The sequence below is a fragment of the Bos grunniens genome, chromosome 20, assembly GCF_055505025.1.
Source record: "Bos grunniens cultivar Pamir isolate PY7600 chromosome 20, Bosgru_T2T1.0, whole genome shotgun sequence".
Taxonomy (NCBI): Eukaryota; Metazoa; Chordata; class Mammalia; order Artiodactyla; family Bovidae; genus Bos; species Bos grunniens.
The window spans coordinates 48,334,524-48,355,180 of NC_141184.1; the positions used below are offsets into that span (position 1 = coordinate 48,334,524).

The following is a 20,657-nucleotide window of genomic DNA, read 5'->3' on the forward strand; positions in this document are numbered from 1 at the left end:
TCTATTTATCTTGAAGAGATGAGAACATTATTACCACTATTATGCTGAAATAACTTTATAATTCATAGGTAATAAATCATATTTTGTACTCCACCACACTCTTAGAGGAATTTCTTCTGACTAGAATGAAAATCACCTGTGAATGCTACTTTCTCTGAGAACTTCTTCAGTTACATAAAACTAGAGATTATGCTATTCCCAGGTTTATGATGGGTCAAATCAAATAATATTATTTATGGCAGCCTTTTAGTAAAAGAATGTTTCTTTTATTCTTTCTGTCTCTTCCTCTCTCTCTTTTTTTAATTTTATTTTATTTTTAAACTTTACATAATTGTATTAGTTTTGCCAAATATCAAAATGAATCCGCCACAGGTATACATGTGTTCCCCATCCTGAACCCTCCTCCCTCCCCACACCATCCCTCTGGGTCGTCCCAGTGCACCAGCCCCAAACATCCAGTATTGTGCATCGAACCTGGACTGGCAACTCGTTTCATACATGGTATTTTACATGTTTCAATGCCATTCTCCCAAATCTCCCCACCCTCTCCCTCTCCCACAGAGTCCATAAGACTGTTCTATACATCAGTGTCTCTTTTGCTGTCTTGTACACAGGGTTATTGGTACCATCTTTCTAAATTCCATATATATGCGTTAGTATACTGTATTGCTGTTTTTCTTTCTGGCTTACTTCACTCTGTATAATAGGCTAGAAATAGTTTTTCTTTGCTTTTATGCTTGCCACCTAGTACCAAAATGAGTGTCAAATCTATTATCAGGGACTGATGAATTAAGAAACCAGTTTATTCAGGACATTTCCAGATCTGGACTTTAGAAAATCAGGGAACTGAATATAGTCTCTGTGAGGGTTTATAAATTCAAGACTGCTACTAGCATAATTATCCACACACACAGAAAAATAAGAAGCAAATAACAGGAATCATTTATTTGAGTACCACAGGTACCAGCAGACAGAAGGTTTTCTGAGAGACCTTCTAAAATCTATGGAGTATCTATTATGATATTTAATGGAAGAGGAAACTGAAGCTCACAAAGAACGGGGAAGGTGCCTGAATTCCCACATGTATGGTAAATAGAAGAGACTGGATTCAAACCCAGGCCTGTCTGGTAGTATACATTGCTACTCTATCACACTGCTTGCTTTGCAGATATGAAGGTGTAAACAATCACACAGAGAGGGTACACAGTGCCTTACCTGCTCTATACAATCTTTGGATAATGGTGGTGAAGGAAATGAAGCAAAAACCAGGACTCCAATATAGAGATAAGTTAATGTCACCAGCATATAAGCAATGGACAAGTCCCTCACCTGTAAAGAGAATAAAATTCCCACAATGATGAATAAATTTTTAGTATGTCTGAATAGGCTAAATAATAAGTGAAAGTGAAGTGGCTCAGTTGTGTCCGACTCTGCGACCCCATGGACCGTAGCCCACCAGTCTCCTCTGTCCATGGGATTTTCCAGGCAAGAATACTAGAGTGGGTTGCCATTTCCTTCTCCAAAATAATAAGACTGACAAATAAATATAATATTTATTTTTGCTCTCTCTGTGTAAATATATATCTCCTAGGTATCCAGGTTGCTCAGAGACATTTGTTAAAACAAAATTCACAGACTTTACAACTAGTCTGACAACTTTTAAAAAACTATCTGGAGTATGTAGACTAAGTTACCTGTTGGCAGGCTTAGAAAGTTAACATAAATGGTGGTTATCATGAGTGAAATTTGGACTTAATTTTGAAATGCAATTTATTTACCAAATTTTAAAATATTTAACTAAAATATAAAGCTAAGGGACAACAAGAAATCAAGAATAGGCTGCTTTCTGTATGACCTATGGAATTAAAAAAAATTTTTTTTTCTTTTTAGTGAATTAACTTTGTAGATCATCAAAGCATGCCTAGACCAAAAGAGACTGGTATATATTAAAATATATTTTATAAAGTACAAAAGCTAGTTAAAAAGCAGACAGTAAGCAGGCATTAAGGACAAGCTTAATAAACCTAAACAGTAAACAAAAGGAAATCAAAAGGCAGCTGTTCAAACAGCTGCACAGTGTTATGATTGGAGCCAGTAAACAAATGCAGAACATTAAATAAAGTGGACTGCTTTCTTCCACTGCTGTTCCCACCCTCCCAACCATCCCCATGCAAAGTAAAAAGCTCCAAGATATTTAATGGAGCCAGCTGTCAGATCCAAACAGAACAGATCCCACAGCTCATAAATCTGGTCTCCATCACCACAAAAGTTATGGCCAAACAATTCAGCACAACTAAATTATGGCAATAAGCTTATTCATTTTTCATTTTAAACACAAATTACTTTGAAAGCTAAGAAAACAGATAAGAAAAAAATTATATACAATTTTGCTCTAGTTTGATACCACAGTAAGAAAACTGGACATGTGGTATTAGGAAACGTTTCTGATTTGGGGGAAACGTTTCTCCTTAAATGGGCTACAGCAATAGTAGAGAGTTCTAAACTTAAATGTTGATAAATTCACTTCAAAAGCAAGTAAACAAACAAACTATGAGAAACCCAAAAGTCAAGTCTAAGTTGACAATCAGCTTGAAAACAAAACAGGGATTTCAATCCCTAAATTAGATGGTAGAGGCTTCCCTGGTGGCTCAGATGCTAAAGAATCTGCCTGCAACACGGGAGATTTGGTTTCGATCCCTGGGTTGGGAAGATCCCCTAGAGAAAGAATGGCTACCTAGTCCAGTATTCTTGCCTGGAAAATCCCACAGACAGAGGAGCCTGGCAGGCTACAGTCCATGGGGTTGCAAAGAGTCAGACACGACTGGGGCGACTAGCACTTTCACTAACACTTTCATTAGGCTATGGAACTACTGGAACCTGGATTATGGAGACTGCTTCCAGCGTTTTAAGAGTTTCTAACTGTGTAGGGGTAAACAAGGGGAAGACGAAAAAACCTCCAGAGAAGTTTCAACGTCTCTTCTCTAGTTCTTGAAGCTCTAGGGCCCATCCCAGGCTAGACTTCAGTCACCCTTTGAGTTGCCCGGTGGTCTTGTGAGGTGTGAACAGAAATGGACCAGGCAACCCCCATATTCATAACAATGGGTAGGTGTCTCACAGAGTGATGTTTGAAAGTCATTCCACCCTCAGCTTACTCAGTATTACTCAAGAAGAAAGTTTTGCAAAACACAAAATCTTGGAAGGCCAAAATGGTTGTGTCAGAGAGCTATGTATCCATATAAAGAGGGACAGCTACCATTTCATGGATAGTCTTTAGTCTGTATACCACCTGATCAGCATATTATTTTGGGCAGGCTTTCTGCAAAGATGTATAGCTTAGGAAACTGGGGAAAATCGGCAAAGATGCAAGGGCTTCCTGATGAGAGAGTTTCCCCCTTCTGCTTCCCTGTTCTTATAGCACTGCATACACATCTGAAATATGGCATCTACTACCCTATATTGTAATCATCATTAATTTTTATTATAAAGGAATCTATATTTATGATATGAGGATATCAACTGGAAAGAAAATATTCTTGCACACTCCAAAGTAGTCAAGGTTAATAGTTCTTCTATTATGTTGGTCTTCTAATTTTTCTATATCCAAGTTAGTCCCTACTACTAGACTATGACATCCCTGAGACAAGGACTGTGTCTTCACCTTTATATCCCCAATGTGTGCATGCGTGCAAAGCCGCTTCAGTTGTGTCTGACTCTGTGTGATCCTATGGACTGCAGCCTGCCAGGCTCCTCTGTCCGTGGGATTCTCCAGGCAAGAATACTGGAATGGATTCCCATGCCTTCTTCCAGGGGCTCTTTCTGACCCAGGGATCGAATCTGCATTTCTTACATCTCTTGCACTGGCAGGTAAGTTCTTTACCACTAGTGCCACCTGGGAAGCCTTATATCCCAATACCCAGGACAATACCTGGCACACAGCAGGAACTCAGTAAATACAGATAAAAATAATCATGTTGTCTACAATTATTAAGTGCTTCTAGGTACTAGGCTCTGTACAAAGCAGAGTACATACATTATCTCATTTAAAGTAGGTATAATCCTTTTCTTCATTTTATAGATAAATAAATTAGTGCAGAGAGGTTACAACACTTGTTCATGGTTACACAGTCAGTAGTTGGTGAAGTCAATATTCAAACCAAAGACTTTTCGGCTCCAAACTACATGCCCTTAGCTACTACAATGGAGAGTTAACCAGTTGAATAATACCTTTGTGTCACAGTTAATAAACAATAGGAAAGAAAACAGTGAAAGAGAGGTACCAAATAACGAGTAACAAAAGATAACAATAAAGTACACATACAGATGCAAGAGAAATAACAATGATTAGAAAAGATCTATTTCTCAGTGATTTAAATGTACATTCAGTAGAACTATGTCAAGAGTTGTAAAATAACTGTTTTCATCTGAAAATACTCTAATGAAAGAAATGATGTTTTAATATAAAAGCAGCTGAGGTTGAGCACGATCCTGGGAAACATGCCACCTATGAATAGCATGCACACATGTGTGCTTTGAACCCAAGCCATCACTATTCTAGGCCTGGAGATATGGCCTCTTAGAAGCCTCTTTAATGGAAAACGGCAGAAAAAAACCCATCTTTTAGAAAATGAGGCTCAAAGTAAAAAATATTTTTAAAAATCAGCACAAATGACCATAAGAACTGGTAAATGTGTCAAGAACCCTGTACATTAATAAAGTAACTTACTCTGCCTCACAAATAAGCAGCAGCTGGCAGGGCTGGCAGTACAGAAGTAATGACAGGAAGGATGCCAAGTGGGGCACAAGTGGGCCTGGGAGCACATTCTGTTTCTCAAAAATGGTTTATAATCTTTCTGTTCCACATACTTTTCATAGTGACTATCCAGCGGAGCATTTACTGAAAAAGAGACAGGCCTACCCCAAACAATTACATAAAAAGTACTGCAGACATACATATAGTTGAGTAAACTACCCAAGATTCATAAGAAGAGAAAAGTAAATAACAAGATATGAGCACCTTGAATAGTTTTAAAAGAAGTAAGCAGGGAATAAAACTAAATAAAGATAGGCAAAACAAAACAAGCATGGTATAGCTTCTGATTCAAACATGATGAGGAAATAGGAAGAGGGTGGTCCACAGATCCAGGATGGTTATAGAGCAAATATATTCTGATGATGAGGAATGAGTTGGATGATCTTCAACTCTACAACTTTCTTTGGGGTAAGGTATGTCTTACTAAAGAACAGAAACTATATCTCATTTAGTTACATAGGTAAAAATATGTTTAGTGAAAAGAAAACCTCATGAAATTATGTCAAATTTGGAAAACCTGGAAAATTTGAGCACTACCCCTGTTTAGGAGCCTCACTATTCTTTACAAATGTCTTCAGATCCAAGTACAACTATAGTTTATATAGATGAGAATGAGGCTTTTTCTATTCTTATGTTTTCTTTTCTATTTTCAAAGTTTTTTTCTTTTTTTTTTTTACTGATCTCTGAATGACTAACCCAAAATCAACATTAAAAATTCCAAGTTCCTGACAAGCTTCACATTTTCTGACTTAAATCTCAAGAAAACATTATATCATGGTATTAACAAAACTTCAGTGACTCAAATTACTTACTGAAACCTCCTTGAATAAATCAAATGACAAAGTTTTCTCAGAATATAGTATGTATTTAGCTTAATTTATACAACGAAAAATGAAAAGTGTTAGTCACTCAGCTGTGTCCGACTCTTTGTGACCCCACAGACTGTAGCTCGCCAGACTCCTCTGTCCATGGAATTCTCCAGGTAAGAATACTAGAGTGGATAGCCATTCCCTTCCCCAGGGGATCTTCTAACCCAGGGATTGAACCTGCATCTCCTGCACTGCAGGCAGATTCTTTACTGCTGAGTCACTGGGGAAGCATTTTATACACTGGTTTCAACCGATTAAGACAGTAAGAAGACATCATCCATTTAAACTTTTACTTCTAAGCCTTTAAAAAACTATTTTCCACAAGTGACTAAAGTTGAGCCAAATTTTATTACCTGAACCTCACACACTAGTTCTACAAAATGCTAGTCCCCCAACTCAGTAGAAACAAGAACTCATTTATGGTTGTTTACATATGGAATATAGATTGCAAGGTCCATTGAGTGATATAGTATGAAAGGCAGGACTCTTCCTATGTACTTTGGGGACCATAAGACAGAAATATTTATCTCTCTATTCAGTCTGCTTCTCGCACTGAGGAATGCATACCTTCAGATAAGCTGATGTGAATTTCAAGAAAAGCTATTCCTCTTAAAAATTTTCAGGACCAAAACTAGGCATAGACAGTCTTCTCTTTCTATGGTAGTATGAGATTGTGTCACGGGGGTTACCTGGTGGCTCAGAAGCTAAGGAATCTGCCTGCAACGCAGGAGACCTGGTTTTGGTCCCTGGCTCGGGAAGATCCCCTGGAAAAGGGAATGGCAAACCACTCTAGTATTCTTGCCTGGAGAATCCCTGTGGACAGAGGAGACTGGTGGGCTGCAATTCCTGGGGTCGCAAAGAGTTGGACACGACTAAGCGACATGAGACTGTGAAAGTGCCCCAACACCTCTTTGAGGAAGATGCCTTTGCAGCTGCAGCACTGTTGGGGTCGGCTGGCTCCTCCCTCATGCTGTTCACTCACTGGGAACAGGTGAGTCAGGAAGGTGCGTTGCAGCCAAGGCTTGCAAATACTGGGGAGATACCTCACCAGGAAGAATTACAGGAAAACACCTCACCGAGGAAGAATTACTCCAACCAGCCACAACATAAAATCTCTGGAGAAGGGGTGTGCGGACTAGATCAGAGGCACAAAGGAAAATAATCTAAAAGTGAAAGGACCAGTTCAGATGCCAATCAAGACTCTGGGAGTCACTAGAAAAAAAACTTCTTGAGGTGAAGGTTTCTAAGGTGCTAAGATTTTCTGAAGTTGATTCCAGATGAGGATCCATAAGTGATTCATTGACTTGTACAGTCCTTCCTGCATTGGCAGGTGGATTCTTTACCAAGGTACCACCTGGGAAGCCCCCAGTTACTACTTTATGCAAGTTGAAATCCTGTGGTAACCTAAATTTGAACCATGTTGTTAGGGGGAGCTGATAAAATCTAACTAAGCCACAAGCAACTGAAATTCATGCATATGGGAACTGTACAAAGTGAAGTCTGCCTGTAACTTAACTCATTGTTTTAAGACTGTTTTCTAGTAAGACAAACTAATTATGAGTACAATAAAAATATACATGAGTGTTTAGGATAGGATATGAGATTCCACTAAAATTGTTTTCTTCACCCCCAGATTCTCAGGTATACAAGGTGTTCTCTCTCATTAAGGGGACTTTGGTGGTGAAGTTTGAGAAACACAGCCTTATGGATAGAATGACCCAAAACATGAGAATCCAACTTCACAAAATTGGTTTCTGTGGTACTTGGTTTAAATTAGCATTAGAGATCAGTTGAGTAGGATAGAAAGGTATCCTGGCTGAAACCAAAGTATACACTGTTAACTACATACACTATTCCTGTGATGATACAAAAGATATCTTCCACGTATCTCGAAACTTCCTAAAATTTGTGATTGGCAGCTTAGTTCAAGTGGCAAGTAGTCAGGAAATTTGTGAAGAAGGTGAGACAGATTTAAAAGTAAAAGCCATAAAGTATATTCTCAATTTTTCCTTTACACTCCAAAGTTCCAAATGTTCATTTAGGATAGTAAGATTTTCTTCCTATTCCCTCCAAAGATTTAAAACTGTTTATGACAGAAGTACAATAATATTAAACATTTCTAAAATAAAAACTGAATCTAAAGTGTGAGGGTAATAGAAAAAGAAAAAAACTGCAAAAATACATTTGCCTAGGAAAAGTTATAGAAAATGGTAAGAGACCTTAATTCTTAAGTTTTCCAAAAGTCAAAGTAAAAATAGAAACAAGAATAGTTATATGACCCTTATTATCAAATAATGAGTTCATTAAGGAAATGTTTTCCTAGCCTTGAACAGAGAAAATTTTCTGTCTACTGTCTTTACATAAAGGATGCTGAGCAATTTAACAAAGAATATCTCAATTACAGTTCTTATAAAACAATGAAGCAACATTAAACACATGGCTTTCTTGTATTACTATGAACCCTTGATAAAAGCTGCTTTTAATATTAAAATCTAGTACAGTGATGAGAGAAGAGAGAAAGAAAGAACTGATGTGGTTGAGTTATTTATTGTTCAGAGAGTCTAACTTGTCAATATCATACAAAGAAATCTTGGAGAAGACTTAATATGTTCACATTGCAAGACAAATTTAAAGGCACTAGAAAAAACATGAAGGATATTCTCTCCTGTTAGCAGAAAGATCCACAGTTGCAAAGGGTCAGACATGACTGAGTGACTAACACTTTCACCTTTCAATAATTGTATAGACTCCTATTAGAACTTCATCATGATTTTCGTTTATATGGTTAGAAGCTATCAAGCCGAATTCAAATTTTACTAACAAGGCCACAGGTAACTGGTTAAGTTCTGCTTTCTTTGGGTTTAGTTTGCTCTTTTTTCCCCCAGTGTCTTAAGGTAGAAGGTTAGATTACTGATTTGAGATTTTTTTTTTAATGTAGGTATTTACAGCCATAAATTTCTCTCTAAGCACAGTTTTAGTGCATCCCATATATTTTGATATGTTTTATCTTGTAGTGAACTCCGGGAGTTGGTGATGGACAGGGAGGCCTGGCGTGCTGTGATTCATGGGGTCGCAAAGAGTTGGACATGACTGAGCGACTGATCCGATCTGATCTTCATTTTCAGTAATCTCAAAGTACTTCCCTAATTTTTCTTGTAATTTTTTTCCTTGAACTCATTAGTTACTTAGGAGTATGTTGTTTAATTTCCACATATTTGTCAGTTTCTCAGATTTCTTTCTGGTATTGATTTCTAATTTCATTGTGGTCAAAGAACATACTTGGTATGATTTCAGTCCTTTCAAGTGTATTATGACTTGTTCTGTGACTCAGCATATGGTCAGTCTTGGTAAATGTTTCATGTGTTTTTGAAAAGAATGTGAATTCTGCTGTTGTTTAAGACTTTTATAAATGCCTGGTAGGCTGATAGTGTTTTTCATGCTTTTGATATCTTTACTTATTTTCCATTTGCTCCATCAATTATTAAGGGAGGGTTGATGAAATCACTAATTATTAATATAATTGTGGATTTCTCTACTTCTTACAGTTAAGACAGTTGCTGTTTCCTTTACTTGGAAGCTCTGTTACTGGGAGCATACATGTTTAAGATAATTATGTCTTCTTGATGAACTGGTCCTTAAAGATCATCATATAATGTTCCTCTTTATCTTTGGCAATACTCCTTGTTCTGAAGTCTGCTTTGTCTGATATTAAAATAGCCTCTCCATCTCTCTTACGCTTAGTGTCTGCATGATCTCTTTATATGTAAAGTAAGTTTCTTGTAGACAGTATATAATTAGGTTTTGCTTTTAATCAGACTGACAATCTCTTTTAATTGTAGTATTTAGACCATTTTTAATGTAAGTATCAACACAACTGGGTTGAATCTATTATCTTTCTATATGTTTTCTATCCAGTAGTCATATATGGCTGTGAGAGCTGGACCACAAAAAAAGCTGAGCACCAAAGAAATGACTCTTTCGAATTGTGGTGCTGGAGAGAAGACTCATGAGAGACTCTTGGGTTGCAAGGAGATCAAACCAGTCAATCCTAAAGGAAATCAACCCTGAATATTAATTGGAAGGACTGACGTTGAAATTGAAGCTCCGATACTTTGGCTACCTGATGCTAAGAGCTGACTCATTGGGAAAGACCCTGATACTAGGAAAGATTGAAGACAACAGGAAAAGAAGGCGGCAGAGGATAAGTTGATTACGTAGCATTACTAACTCAATAGACATGAATTTGAACAAACTCCAGGAGATAGCGAAGCACAGGGGAGTCTGGCATGCTGCAGTCCATGGGGTTGCAAAGAGTCGGACACAACTTAGTGACTGAACAACAACTCTCTTACACTTAATGTCTGCATGGTATATCTATATTTAAAGTAAGTTTCTTGTAGACAATATATAGCTTTTTTTTTTAGTCAGACTGACAATCTCTTTTAATTGTAGTATTTAGACCATTTTTAATGTAATTATTAATATGACTGAGTTTGAATCTATTGTCTTTCTATTTGTTTTCTATTTGTACCATATATTCTTTGTTTCCTTTTTCTTGTTTTCTTTTAGATCACTTGGGTATTTTTAAAGATCTCACCACTAATGGCTACCAGCTATACATCTTTTTTTTTTTCCTTTTTTTAGTGAGTGCTCTAGAGCAAACTATTATGGCCCATGGATGAAATACGGCCAACTGTCTGTTTTAGTAAATATAATTTTCTTGTAACACAGGCACTACCCACTTGCTTACATATTATTTATAGTTACTTTTCGTGCCACAATAGTAGAGTTGGGTAATTGCAATCCCATGGCCCATAAAGTCTAAGATATTTACCACCTGAACCTTTAAAGAAGAAGTTTGCTGACCATTGTTTTGTGGTTTACATTTAAAAATTAAGGTTTAGTAACAAAAGTCAATTCCTCAGGTAATTACTCACATTATTTTCTTGGTTCTTGTTGTTCTTCAAGAGTGTGATAATACAATTATGAATAAAGAAAGCAAGGGTAAGCACCCCAGTCAGTTGTGGAAACTGAAATCTTATCTCTAGGAGAAAAAGAGAGAAGAAAAAACATGCATTAAAACTGACAACTGGAAAATGAGTACTAGTAGCTGAATAAAATGCCTTTATAAAGTTCCTCAAGGCTAACATTATACTTGAACAAATACTTGAAAAGGGAAAGAAGAGGAATCAAGAAATCATGCCTGTGGGGATACTTTATCATTTTTGGCCAAGCTTGGCAGCATGTGGGATCGAACCCATGCCCCCTGTGTTGGAAGCACGGAGTTGAAACCAGTGAACCACCAGGAAAGTCCATGTGAGGGTACTTTCTATTAGTTGTTTCTGTTTGAGGTCATACAACTAGTATGTTGCAGAGCAAGATCAAATTCAGGGTCTGAACGAAAAATGGGCAGAAGACCTGAATATACATTTTTCAAAAAAAGATACACAGATAGTCAAAAGGCACATGAAAAAATGATCTACACTGCTAATCATCAGAGAAATTCAAATTAAAACCAAAATGTGATACTACCTTGCATCTCATACAAAATGGCTATCATCAAAACAGAACTACCATGTTGACCCAGTAATTCCACTACTGGGTATTTATCTGAAGAAAATGAAAACACTAATTTGAAAAGATAATGCATTCCAGTGTTCATAGCAGTTACTCTGAGGTGTTCCAACAATATAGGTTAAAAAAAAAGCCCCATTGAGACAGACCTCAACAGAAAGATACTTTCTAACAAGAAAAAGAATGATCACTTCAGATCAACAGCATTATACTTACATAATTATAACAAAGCTCCAATATTTTAGAAGATGATAAAATTATCATTTGTACATGATAGGCCTACCTCAAGAAATAAGAAAAATCTCAAATAAACATTTTTATACCTAAAGAAACTAGAACAAGAACAAATAAATCCCAAAGTTAAAAGGAAGAGAAATAACAAAGATCAGCAAGAAATAAATGAAATAGGGATTAAAGAGATAATAGAAAAGATCAACAAAACTAAGAGCTGGCTTTTTTTGAAAGATAAAATAGATAAAACTTCAGCTAGATTAACCAAGAAAAAAAAGAGAGGATTCATATAAGTGAAACTACAAAGAGAAGACACCACAACTAATACAACAGAAATACAAAAGATCATGAGACTATGTGAACAATTATACACCAAAACACCAACAAATTGGACAATCTAGAAGGAATGAATAAATTCCTAAAAACATGCAAACTCCCAAGACTGAATCATGAAAAAACAGAAAATCTGAACAGACTAGAGATTGAATTAATAATTAAAACCTTCTCAACAAACAAAAGTCTAGGACTAGATAGCTTCTCTGTGAATTCTACCAATCAAGAATAGTATCCTTCTCAAGCTCTTCTAAAAAATAAAAGAGAAAAACACTTCCAAACTCATTTTACAAAGCCAGAATTAACCTGATACCAAAGCTAGACAAAGACACTACAAGAAAAGAAAATTACAGGCCAATGTCCCTGATGAACACAGATACAAAAATTCTCAATAAAATATTAGCAATCCAAGTTAAACAATTCATTAAAAGGATTACATACCATTATCAAGTGAGATTTATTCCAGGGATGCAAGTGTGGTTCAACATGTACAAATCAATCATTGTAATCAATGATACCACATTCAATCAATCAATACACCACATTAACAAATTAAAGAATGAGAATCATATGATCATTTCAATAGATGCGGAAAAAGCATTTTACAATACGCTTAAGTCACTCAGTCATGTCTGACTCTGCGATTCCATGGACTATTGTAGCCTGCCAGGCTTCTCTGTCCATGAGATTCTCCAGGCAAGAACACTGGAGTGGGTTGCCATTTCCTTCTCCGGGGCTCCTGTAGGGGAAATTAGAATTGGATGCCACAAGTCCAGGGGAGCCTCCTGGGCATGTTCATTATCAGAATGTTCCTCTCCTTTGTAAAGCATTTCTGACTGTTTAATTGTGAACCATTCAAGGGCCATTGCCCTTCTGATCTTAACATATCTAATATGCACCCCAAAGATCTTTCCCCTGGTACACATGAAATATTTCCCATTTTTATAAGCTTTATAACACCAAAACACAAAAGATGCAGACAAATTCCAAGAAAAACGGCACAGATTCCAGCATCAATGAATATAGATGAACCGATTCCCTGATCCTATAAAACAAATGAACTAATTCCAACTAGGCTACCCACCCCCTCAAGAACTAGCTTCCAAATGAACCAGTTCCAACTGGACCAGTTCCCAAATCAGGTAAATAAATGTACCCTACAAATGAGCTAATATCAACTAGGGTGGGCCTGCCCCATGAGAACTAGTTCTCAACGAACCGGCTCAGAGTAGAGTCCAACAATACCTCCCCTTTGCAAATGGGTACCCAACCAAATTGGCTTGTCCTGTAAAGGAAAAGCCCAGATTGATGGGAAAAAATGTTTGCAGTGTGCACACTGGAGGGACTTACCCTCCAAAATCGAGCCTGAACACCAATTTATGATATTAACTCTCAAATAACTGGGTATGGAGGGAAAGTACCTCAACATAATAAAGGCCATATATAAGACAAACCCAGAACTAATATCACATTCAATGATGATAAGCTAAAAACTTTTCCTCCAAGAACAGGAATAAGACAAGGATGACTACTCTTGCCATTTTTATCCAACACAGTATTGAAAGTCTTAGAGCAAGAAAAGAAATAAAAGGCATCAAAATTGGAAAGGAAGAAATAAAACTGTCTCCATTTGTTGAGGATATAATACTATATACAGAAAACCCTAAGAATGCCACCAAAAAATTTTTAGAACCAATACACAAAATCAGAAAACTTGGGGGGTATTATTTCAACATACAAAATCTGTTGTTTCTATACACTAATAACAAACTATCAGAAAAAGAAATTAAGAAAACAATCCCATTTATAGTAGCATCAAAAAGAATAAAATACCTAGATATAAATTTAGCCAAGGAGTTGAAAGACCTATAAAATCTGTAAGACATGATGAAAGAAATTGAAGACACAAATAAATGGAAAGTGACTCCAAGTTCATGAATCGGAAGAATCAATATTGTTAAAATGTCTATACTACCCAAAACAATCTACACATTCAATGCAATCTCCATCAAAATTTCAATGACATTTTTCACAGAAATAGAACAAACAGTCCTGAAATGTGTATAGAAACATAAAAGACTCCAAACAGCTAAAGCAATCTTGGGAAAGAAGTATGAAGCTGGTGGCATCACACTTCCTGGTTTTAAACTTTATTACAAGATACAGTAATCAAAACAGCATGGTATTGACAAACAGACACATAGATCAGTGGAGCAGAGTGCTCAGAAATAAATCCACACACATACAGCTGATTAATTTATGACAAAGAAGTCAAGAATATACAATGGGGGAAGAAGAGCCTCTTCAATAAATGCTGTTGGAAAAACCGGGAGACACATGCAAAAGAATGAAACTGGGCCCCCCTATCTTAAACCATACACAAAGATCAACTCTAAATGGATTAAAAACTTGAAAGTAAGACCTGAAACCATAAAACCCTGAGAAGAAAACATGGGCAGGACGGTAAGCTCCATGATACTGATCTTGGCAGTGATATTTTTATTTCACAACAAGAGCAAAGGCAACAAAAACAAAAATAAACAAATGGAACCATATCAACCTAACAAGCTTCTGTAGAGCAAAGGAAACCATTGACAAAATGAACAGGCAACCTACAAAATGGGAGAAAGTGTTTGCAAATCATGTACTGGATAAACAGCTAATAATCAAAATATATAAATAACTCATATAACTCAATAGCAAGAAAATAAACAATCTGATTGAAAACATGGGCAGAGAACTAAATATGGACATAACCAACTATAGTCAGTCAAAAAACAGACAAAATTAATCTTTGGGGTTAAAAGTTAGAACAGTGGTTATCTCTGCAGGGCAATACCAACTGGTAGGGAGAATGAGATGGATTTCTGGGGTGCTATTAATAGTAATTTCTGATTTTGAACAGGGTGCTGGTTATCTGATTTGTTCAGTTTGTGAAAATTAATCAAGCTGTACACTCAGGAACTGTGCACTTTTATTATAAATGTATGCTATACTTTAATTAAAAAGTTCAAAAGCAAAAACAACAAAAAATGTGGGGTATATACATACTATTTAAAGTACATGTGGTTACAAAATTATGTTTTTCTGGCTGCAGATTAACACAATGCTGCTATCAAATCACCCCATAATCCTTGAAAATCAGTGTCTGAGTCTCTTTTTGAAGTCAGTTTCAAAGCATTTAACAGCTTTTCATTTTAAAAATGTAATCTTAATTGCAGTCTTAAATTGTTAAAAGTTAAACAGTATCACAAGGTTTCTAACAAAAACCAGTTTCATACCTTTCACATTTCCCATCCTGAATCCTGTTTCCCAGAAGCAACTAATTGTAACTCTTTTTTTTTTTTTTTTAAGATGTCAAATATTGTTAATTTTGCTTCACTGAGTGCTATATTTTTATATATTCCTTTACAGAATGTTGAAGTTTGTTTAGACAGGCACATACATTACTTTAATATCTCTTCTATCCTTTCAGCATATGTTTTCTCAAACAGCTTTATTGGTATTTAATTCATAGATGATATTTAATTCATATATCATGGTGCAGTGGTAAAGAATCTACTTACCAGTGCAGGAGACCCAGGTCTGATCCCTGGGCTGTAAGGATCCCCTAGTGGAGGAAATGACAACCAAATCCAGTATTCCTGCCTGGAAAATTCCATGGGCAGAGGAGCCTGGAGGGCTGCAGTCCATGGGGTTGCAAAGAGTCAGACACAACTGAGTGACTGAGCATGTACACTATCATACCATTCACCCATTTAGTTTACAAACTGGTAGTTTTTAGTATATTCAGAGTTGTATGACCAGCACCAGGATCAATTTACAACAGTTTACAAAGAAACTCCACATTCATTAGCCATCATTCCTCATTTCCACCTAAACCCCCCATCCCTAGTCAATCACTATTCTACTTTATGTCTCTGAAGATTTTCCTATTCTGAATATTTCATATGAAAGGACTCAGTCAATATGTGGACCTTTGAAACTGGGCTCTTTCACTTAGCATATATTCCAGCTTCATTCATGTTGTGGCATTAATTAGTACTTTCTTTCTTTTTATGACCAAATAATATTCCACTGTATGGATATACTACAATTTATCCATTCATTGATGAACATTTTGGTTGTTTCCCTTTTTGAACTATTGTGAATACTGCTTCACATGCAAGTATTTCTTTCAACACCCTTTTTCAGTTCTTTTAGATACATACCTAGGAGTGGAATTGCATGTTCATATGGTTATTCTGTGTTGAACTTTATAAGGAAGTGCCAAAGTATTTTCCATAGGACTGAACCTTATTACAATTCCACCAGCAATGTATAAGGGTACCAATTTTTCAACATCCTTGCCAACATTTCTTTTCCATTTGTTTAATTATAGCCATCTGAATGGGTGGAAGTGGTATCCCCGTAACTCTTTTAACTATTTAGCATATCTTAAATTTATAATCTATTTTTAAGTAATATGCTTATATTCCTTTTTCTTTACTTTTAAATTTTAGACATGAGACATTGATTTTCCACCAGAAGGCTTTAGGACTTTTATATCATGATCACCCTTCACTTCCCCATGTCTTATTCCCCTAATAGAATCATAATTCTGATTTTATAAAATCAAAGTTTTCATTTTTATGATTATCTGTTATTCACAGTTAAGCTATGGAATCTATTACTATTATTACACTCTTCTTTCTTATATAAAATACTTGTGTTGACCTGTTTTATTGGAAGTCATAGGTGACTTTTTTCCTTTTCGGTTGCCTGATTTTCTAGTTAACACTAATTCTTCCCTAAAATCTCCAAAATAATGGAAAAACTCCACTCTATCTATATAACACATCAATAACCTTTTCCATTTTATTATTATTATTATTATTTTTAATGCCTCTTGGAGCCATCTGTCTACCTGCTATAATCTGGGCTGGCTGCTCCCTAGGCCTGCTGCACAGCTGTTTCCTAGGATTTCCCTTCACCATCATTCTGGGAATTTCTTGATAGTCTACTTCTTTTTGGTGAAGCACATTTTGCAGTATTTTCCTGAGAAAGAGTGCATGGAAGGTAAAATTTTGTGAGACTTTCCAAAAATACCTTTATTATATACTCTAACAGTTGGATGAGAGTATGATGGGCTTTAGGATTTTAGGTCAAAATAATTTATTCTGAGACCTTTGATGACCTTCTATTGTCTTTTTCTTTCAGAGCTGTTGTTAAAAAGTCTGATACTCTTCTGATTCCAGACCTTTTGTACAGACTTGTGCTTAGTCCCTGAAAGCTCCTCTCTTTATCCCTGGTGTTGTGAAATTTCATAATGATACGCTTTGGTGTGGGTCTTATTCACAATGTTTTGGGCCCTTATGTATAGAAACACATGTTCTTCAGTTCTGAGGAAATTTCCTCACCACGTTCTCTCTTCTCTACGGTACTATTTTCAGTTGGATACTGGACCACCTAGATTAATTCTCTATTTCCTCATCTTTTCTGTCCTATATTTTTCCTTTCTTCCTTCCAGTCATCCATCCATCCATCCATCCACATTGTCTAGTCTTTTGAGAAGGTTAGCTTTATCTTCCAAATTTTCTTTGAATTCTTAATTTCTATCCATATTTTATTTCCAATGGTATTCAAATATTGTTTCATGGATATCACTGTCTTTTGTCACTTTGAGGATGTAATTTTTTAGAATTTTGCTTTTGTTCCCTCATTATTTTCCCTTTAGGTTCCTTTTTTATCTTTCTTGTTTTATTTTTATGTAAGAGGTTTTCCACAGGTATCCAGTGATATTCAGTTATATTAACATTTAAAAGTGAAGCACTAAAAAAAAAAAAGCATACTTAGTGGACATCTAAATGGTCTGAGACAAGCAAGGTACCTGCCATTTCTTTGATAGAACCCAAATATCTGAGACTCCAGGTCTTCTTGGGCTTACTGGTTTCTCCTGAGGAGAACCCTCTATTTTCCTATGCTATCAGCATTCTGAGAGGCAAGGTGTAAGAAAAGAGAATTGGAGGGGTAGGAGGTGGGGTTTGGCCTCACCATTCAGCACATATGCTTTCACTTAACCCATTTTCAGAACTGAGTCTTATTCCTACCCTTCTGTTGAGCTTGGCAAACCAAAGTCCAGAGAGTATCTGATTTAGTTTCTTCCATCTCTTGCTAGATTGAAAAGGGAAGGGGGATGGATTATATCTAATTATTACTGATACAAACTTTCAAGGAATTCTCCCATTTTAAGCCCTTCTCCTTATCTTTGCTTTCAGAGTTCCCAAATGTCTCCACATACTGAGGCTTTCAAGGATTGTGTCATTCACATTGGCCCCCTCTCTACAGGTATTTACATTTCAGCTTTCTCTGCTTTGCTGTCAATTACCAACCACGTATCAGCTTTCTAGCTTCTAAAAATCTGTTGCTGTCTCTCGTTTGCTATTGTCTCTTCTGGAGAATTTCTTTGTGCTTTTTACATTTTTTAAAATATTGTTTTAATGGGATTTGGGAAGGAGTAGATATAAACCCATTTTCTCAGTTATTTATTGAGTACTCACTATATGCTAGAAGTATCATAGGTCTTGGGGATACAATAGAGAAGCATAAAAAGAACAAAGACTATTTCTCAGAGGGTGAACATTCTAGATACCCAGATAAAAATAAATAAATACAGATATTTCATAACATCTGAACTTCCCAAATTCAAGAACCAAACAGATTTAGAAACATTTTTAGGTAAGTCTCTTGTTATCTTAATGTCTGCTACTTTCTATCTGAAACTCGGGAGCCAAGTTGATTAGAATAATGAATATGCCTCAATACTCCAACCAGTCAGAATCAGGAATTTAACATTTAGATAACCAGGGATACTTGCATATAAGATTTGGTAGTGATGACAGTTCTAAAGAAAACAAAGAACAAGAAGGTGTGAGAGGTGGTACAAAGTCAGGGAAAACCTCTCTAACAATACCAATCATGTAGAAACCTGAGAAAAAGGACATTTTATGTACAGGGAATACTGAGTGCAAAGACTCTGAGCTAGGAGCGTGCTTGGCAATTTTGTAGAGCAGCAAGGAAGGCAGTGTTGTGGAGTAGACTGAATGAATGGGAAAGTAATAGGGAATGAAATCAGAGAGAAAGCCAGGAGTCACATTCAACAGGGCCTATAGACAATGACAAAGACTTGCCTCTATTCTGAATAAGATGGGAAACACTAGAGGCTTTTGAAGGTTGTGTCTTAAAAACAAACTCTGTCTGCTAGGTGTGGAACAGACTATGGAGGAGACAAAGTGGAAACAGTGAGGCTAGTTATGAGGCTACTTCAATAATCTGGCTGAGAGAGTAGGAGCTTAACATAGTTCTTTTTTGGTAGAAATGATAATAAATAATCATATTCTCAATTTATTTTGAAAGTAGAAGGTCGGTTGTGCAGATATTGGTGGAAGGGAAGTGGAAAAAAAGAACAGTTAAGTATGACTCCTAAGTGTTTGGCCTGGTCAAGTGGTAAACTGGGGCTACCATTTTCTGAGAATGAGAAGCCTGGGAGAAGAGCAGGTTAAGCAGGCTGGTGGGAGGGGGTGGATGAGGGAGAAAACAATTATTGGATTTTTGTAAATTAAGAATACAAAGTGGACATCCAAGAAGAAGCATATATGAGTATGGGTTTCAGTAGAGAGATCTAAGCTAGAGATAAAATTGGGATTGGTCATCATCTATGATGACAACATATGAAGCCAGGTGACTAGGTGACATTACTTAGGGAATAAAGGTAGAGAGAAGGGGGGTTTGTGTCTAAACCGGATGACTATCATTTAGAGGTCAGAGATAAGAAAAGGAACAGTTATGTAGAAGAGTCAAGAGAGAATAGGGTTTTAGAAGTTAAGTAAATAAAGTGTTTTAAGATGGAAGATGTGGCCAAATGTGCCCCATGCTGCTAATAGGTTGAGTAAGAAGAGGTATGGGATTTGGTCATGGGGTTTGGAAAGATGAAGTCACTGGTCATCAGGCATGGAGTGACTGGAGCAAAAGCCTAACAGAAGTGAGTCCAAGGCAAAATGGAAGAAGTGGAGACAGCACAGACAACTCTTACAAAGCTTTTCTTTAAAAAGAAATAACAGTTACAGGGAATGGGGTTATACGAGTTTTTGTTTTTAGACTCGGTAACATGTTTGTATACTAGTAGGAATAGTTCAGTAGGAAAAATCTGATAATGCATGGTTAAAAAACAAAGGATAACAGCAAAAAGTAAAGTCCTTGAGTAGGCAGGAAAGGATAGAATGAAATACATGAGCAGGTTTTTCTTGTTATTTTTCCAATTACCTGGGAAGAAGTACTGAACTGAAAAATGAATTTTTAGAAACAAGAGTACATAAAGATTCAATTAGACCCAGAAGTTTATGAGAATTCTTCATCAGGACAATAAAGATTCACAGCCTCCAAGTTCTCTGATTTTTAATCAGCTTTTACTGAGAAAGATTTATGACATATTTTCTTTATTGAAAAATTCTTCAATCACAGTAAGTCTCAGAGCCATAAATATTTATAAAAACTCCTTTCAGTCCTCATGATTCTCCTTTCATATCATTTAGAAATGAAGCAAAGTGAAATAAATGGCTTGATAACTACTTAAATATGTTTCTCTTTTCCATCTTCTAAATAACTATTAATACTCTCCCTTTCTTTCATATTTATCTCTAATGTTCTATCATTAGCGGGAACTTTTATCACTAAGTCTAAATATAAATCATTATGAATCTACTTTTAGAAAATAGACTATTTTTATTAATCAGTGGAAGAAGTAGCTTAAAGTTGCCATTTTTATCACTATCCAATTTTAAATATAATCTGTGAGAGAAGGA

At 36.2% G+C, this 20,657-nt stretch overlaps 1 protein-coding gene across 44 annotated transcripts in view; it reads right to left on the reverse strand.

The window, feature by feature from the left end:
* Positions 1-20,657, reverse strand: part of SLC38A9 (solute carrier family 38 member 9) — a 95,570-nt gene that overhangs the window by 7,459 nt on the left and 67,454 nt on the right. For 36 of the 44 annotated variants that reach the window (XR_015148771.1, XR_015148783.1, XR_015148774.1 and 33 more), the window contains 2 exons: positions 10,617-10,723; positions 1,216-1,329 (listed from right to left, as the gene is read on the reverse strand). Coding sequence is in view for 28 of the 44 variants with exons in the window: in XM_086361747.1 (XP_086217873.1) it covers positions 1,216-1,329; positions 10,617-10,723 (221 nt within the window). In the remaining 16 variants the exon portion in view is untranslated. The remainder of the gene's footprint in view (positions 1-1,215; positions 1,330-10,616; positions 10,724-20,657) is intronic. The other 8 variants (XR_015148777.1, XR_015148785.1, XR_015148780.1 and 5 more) reach the window with 1 other exon arrangement.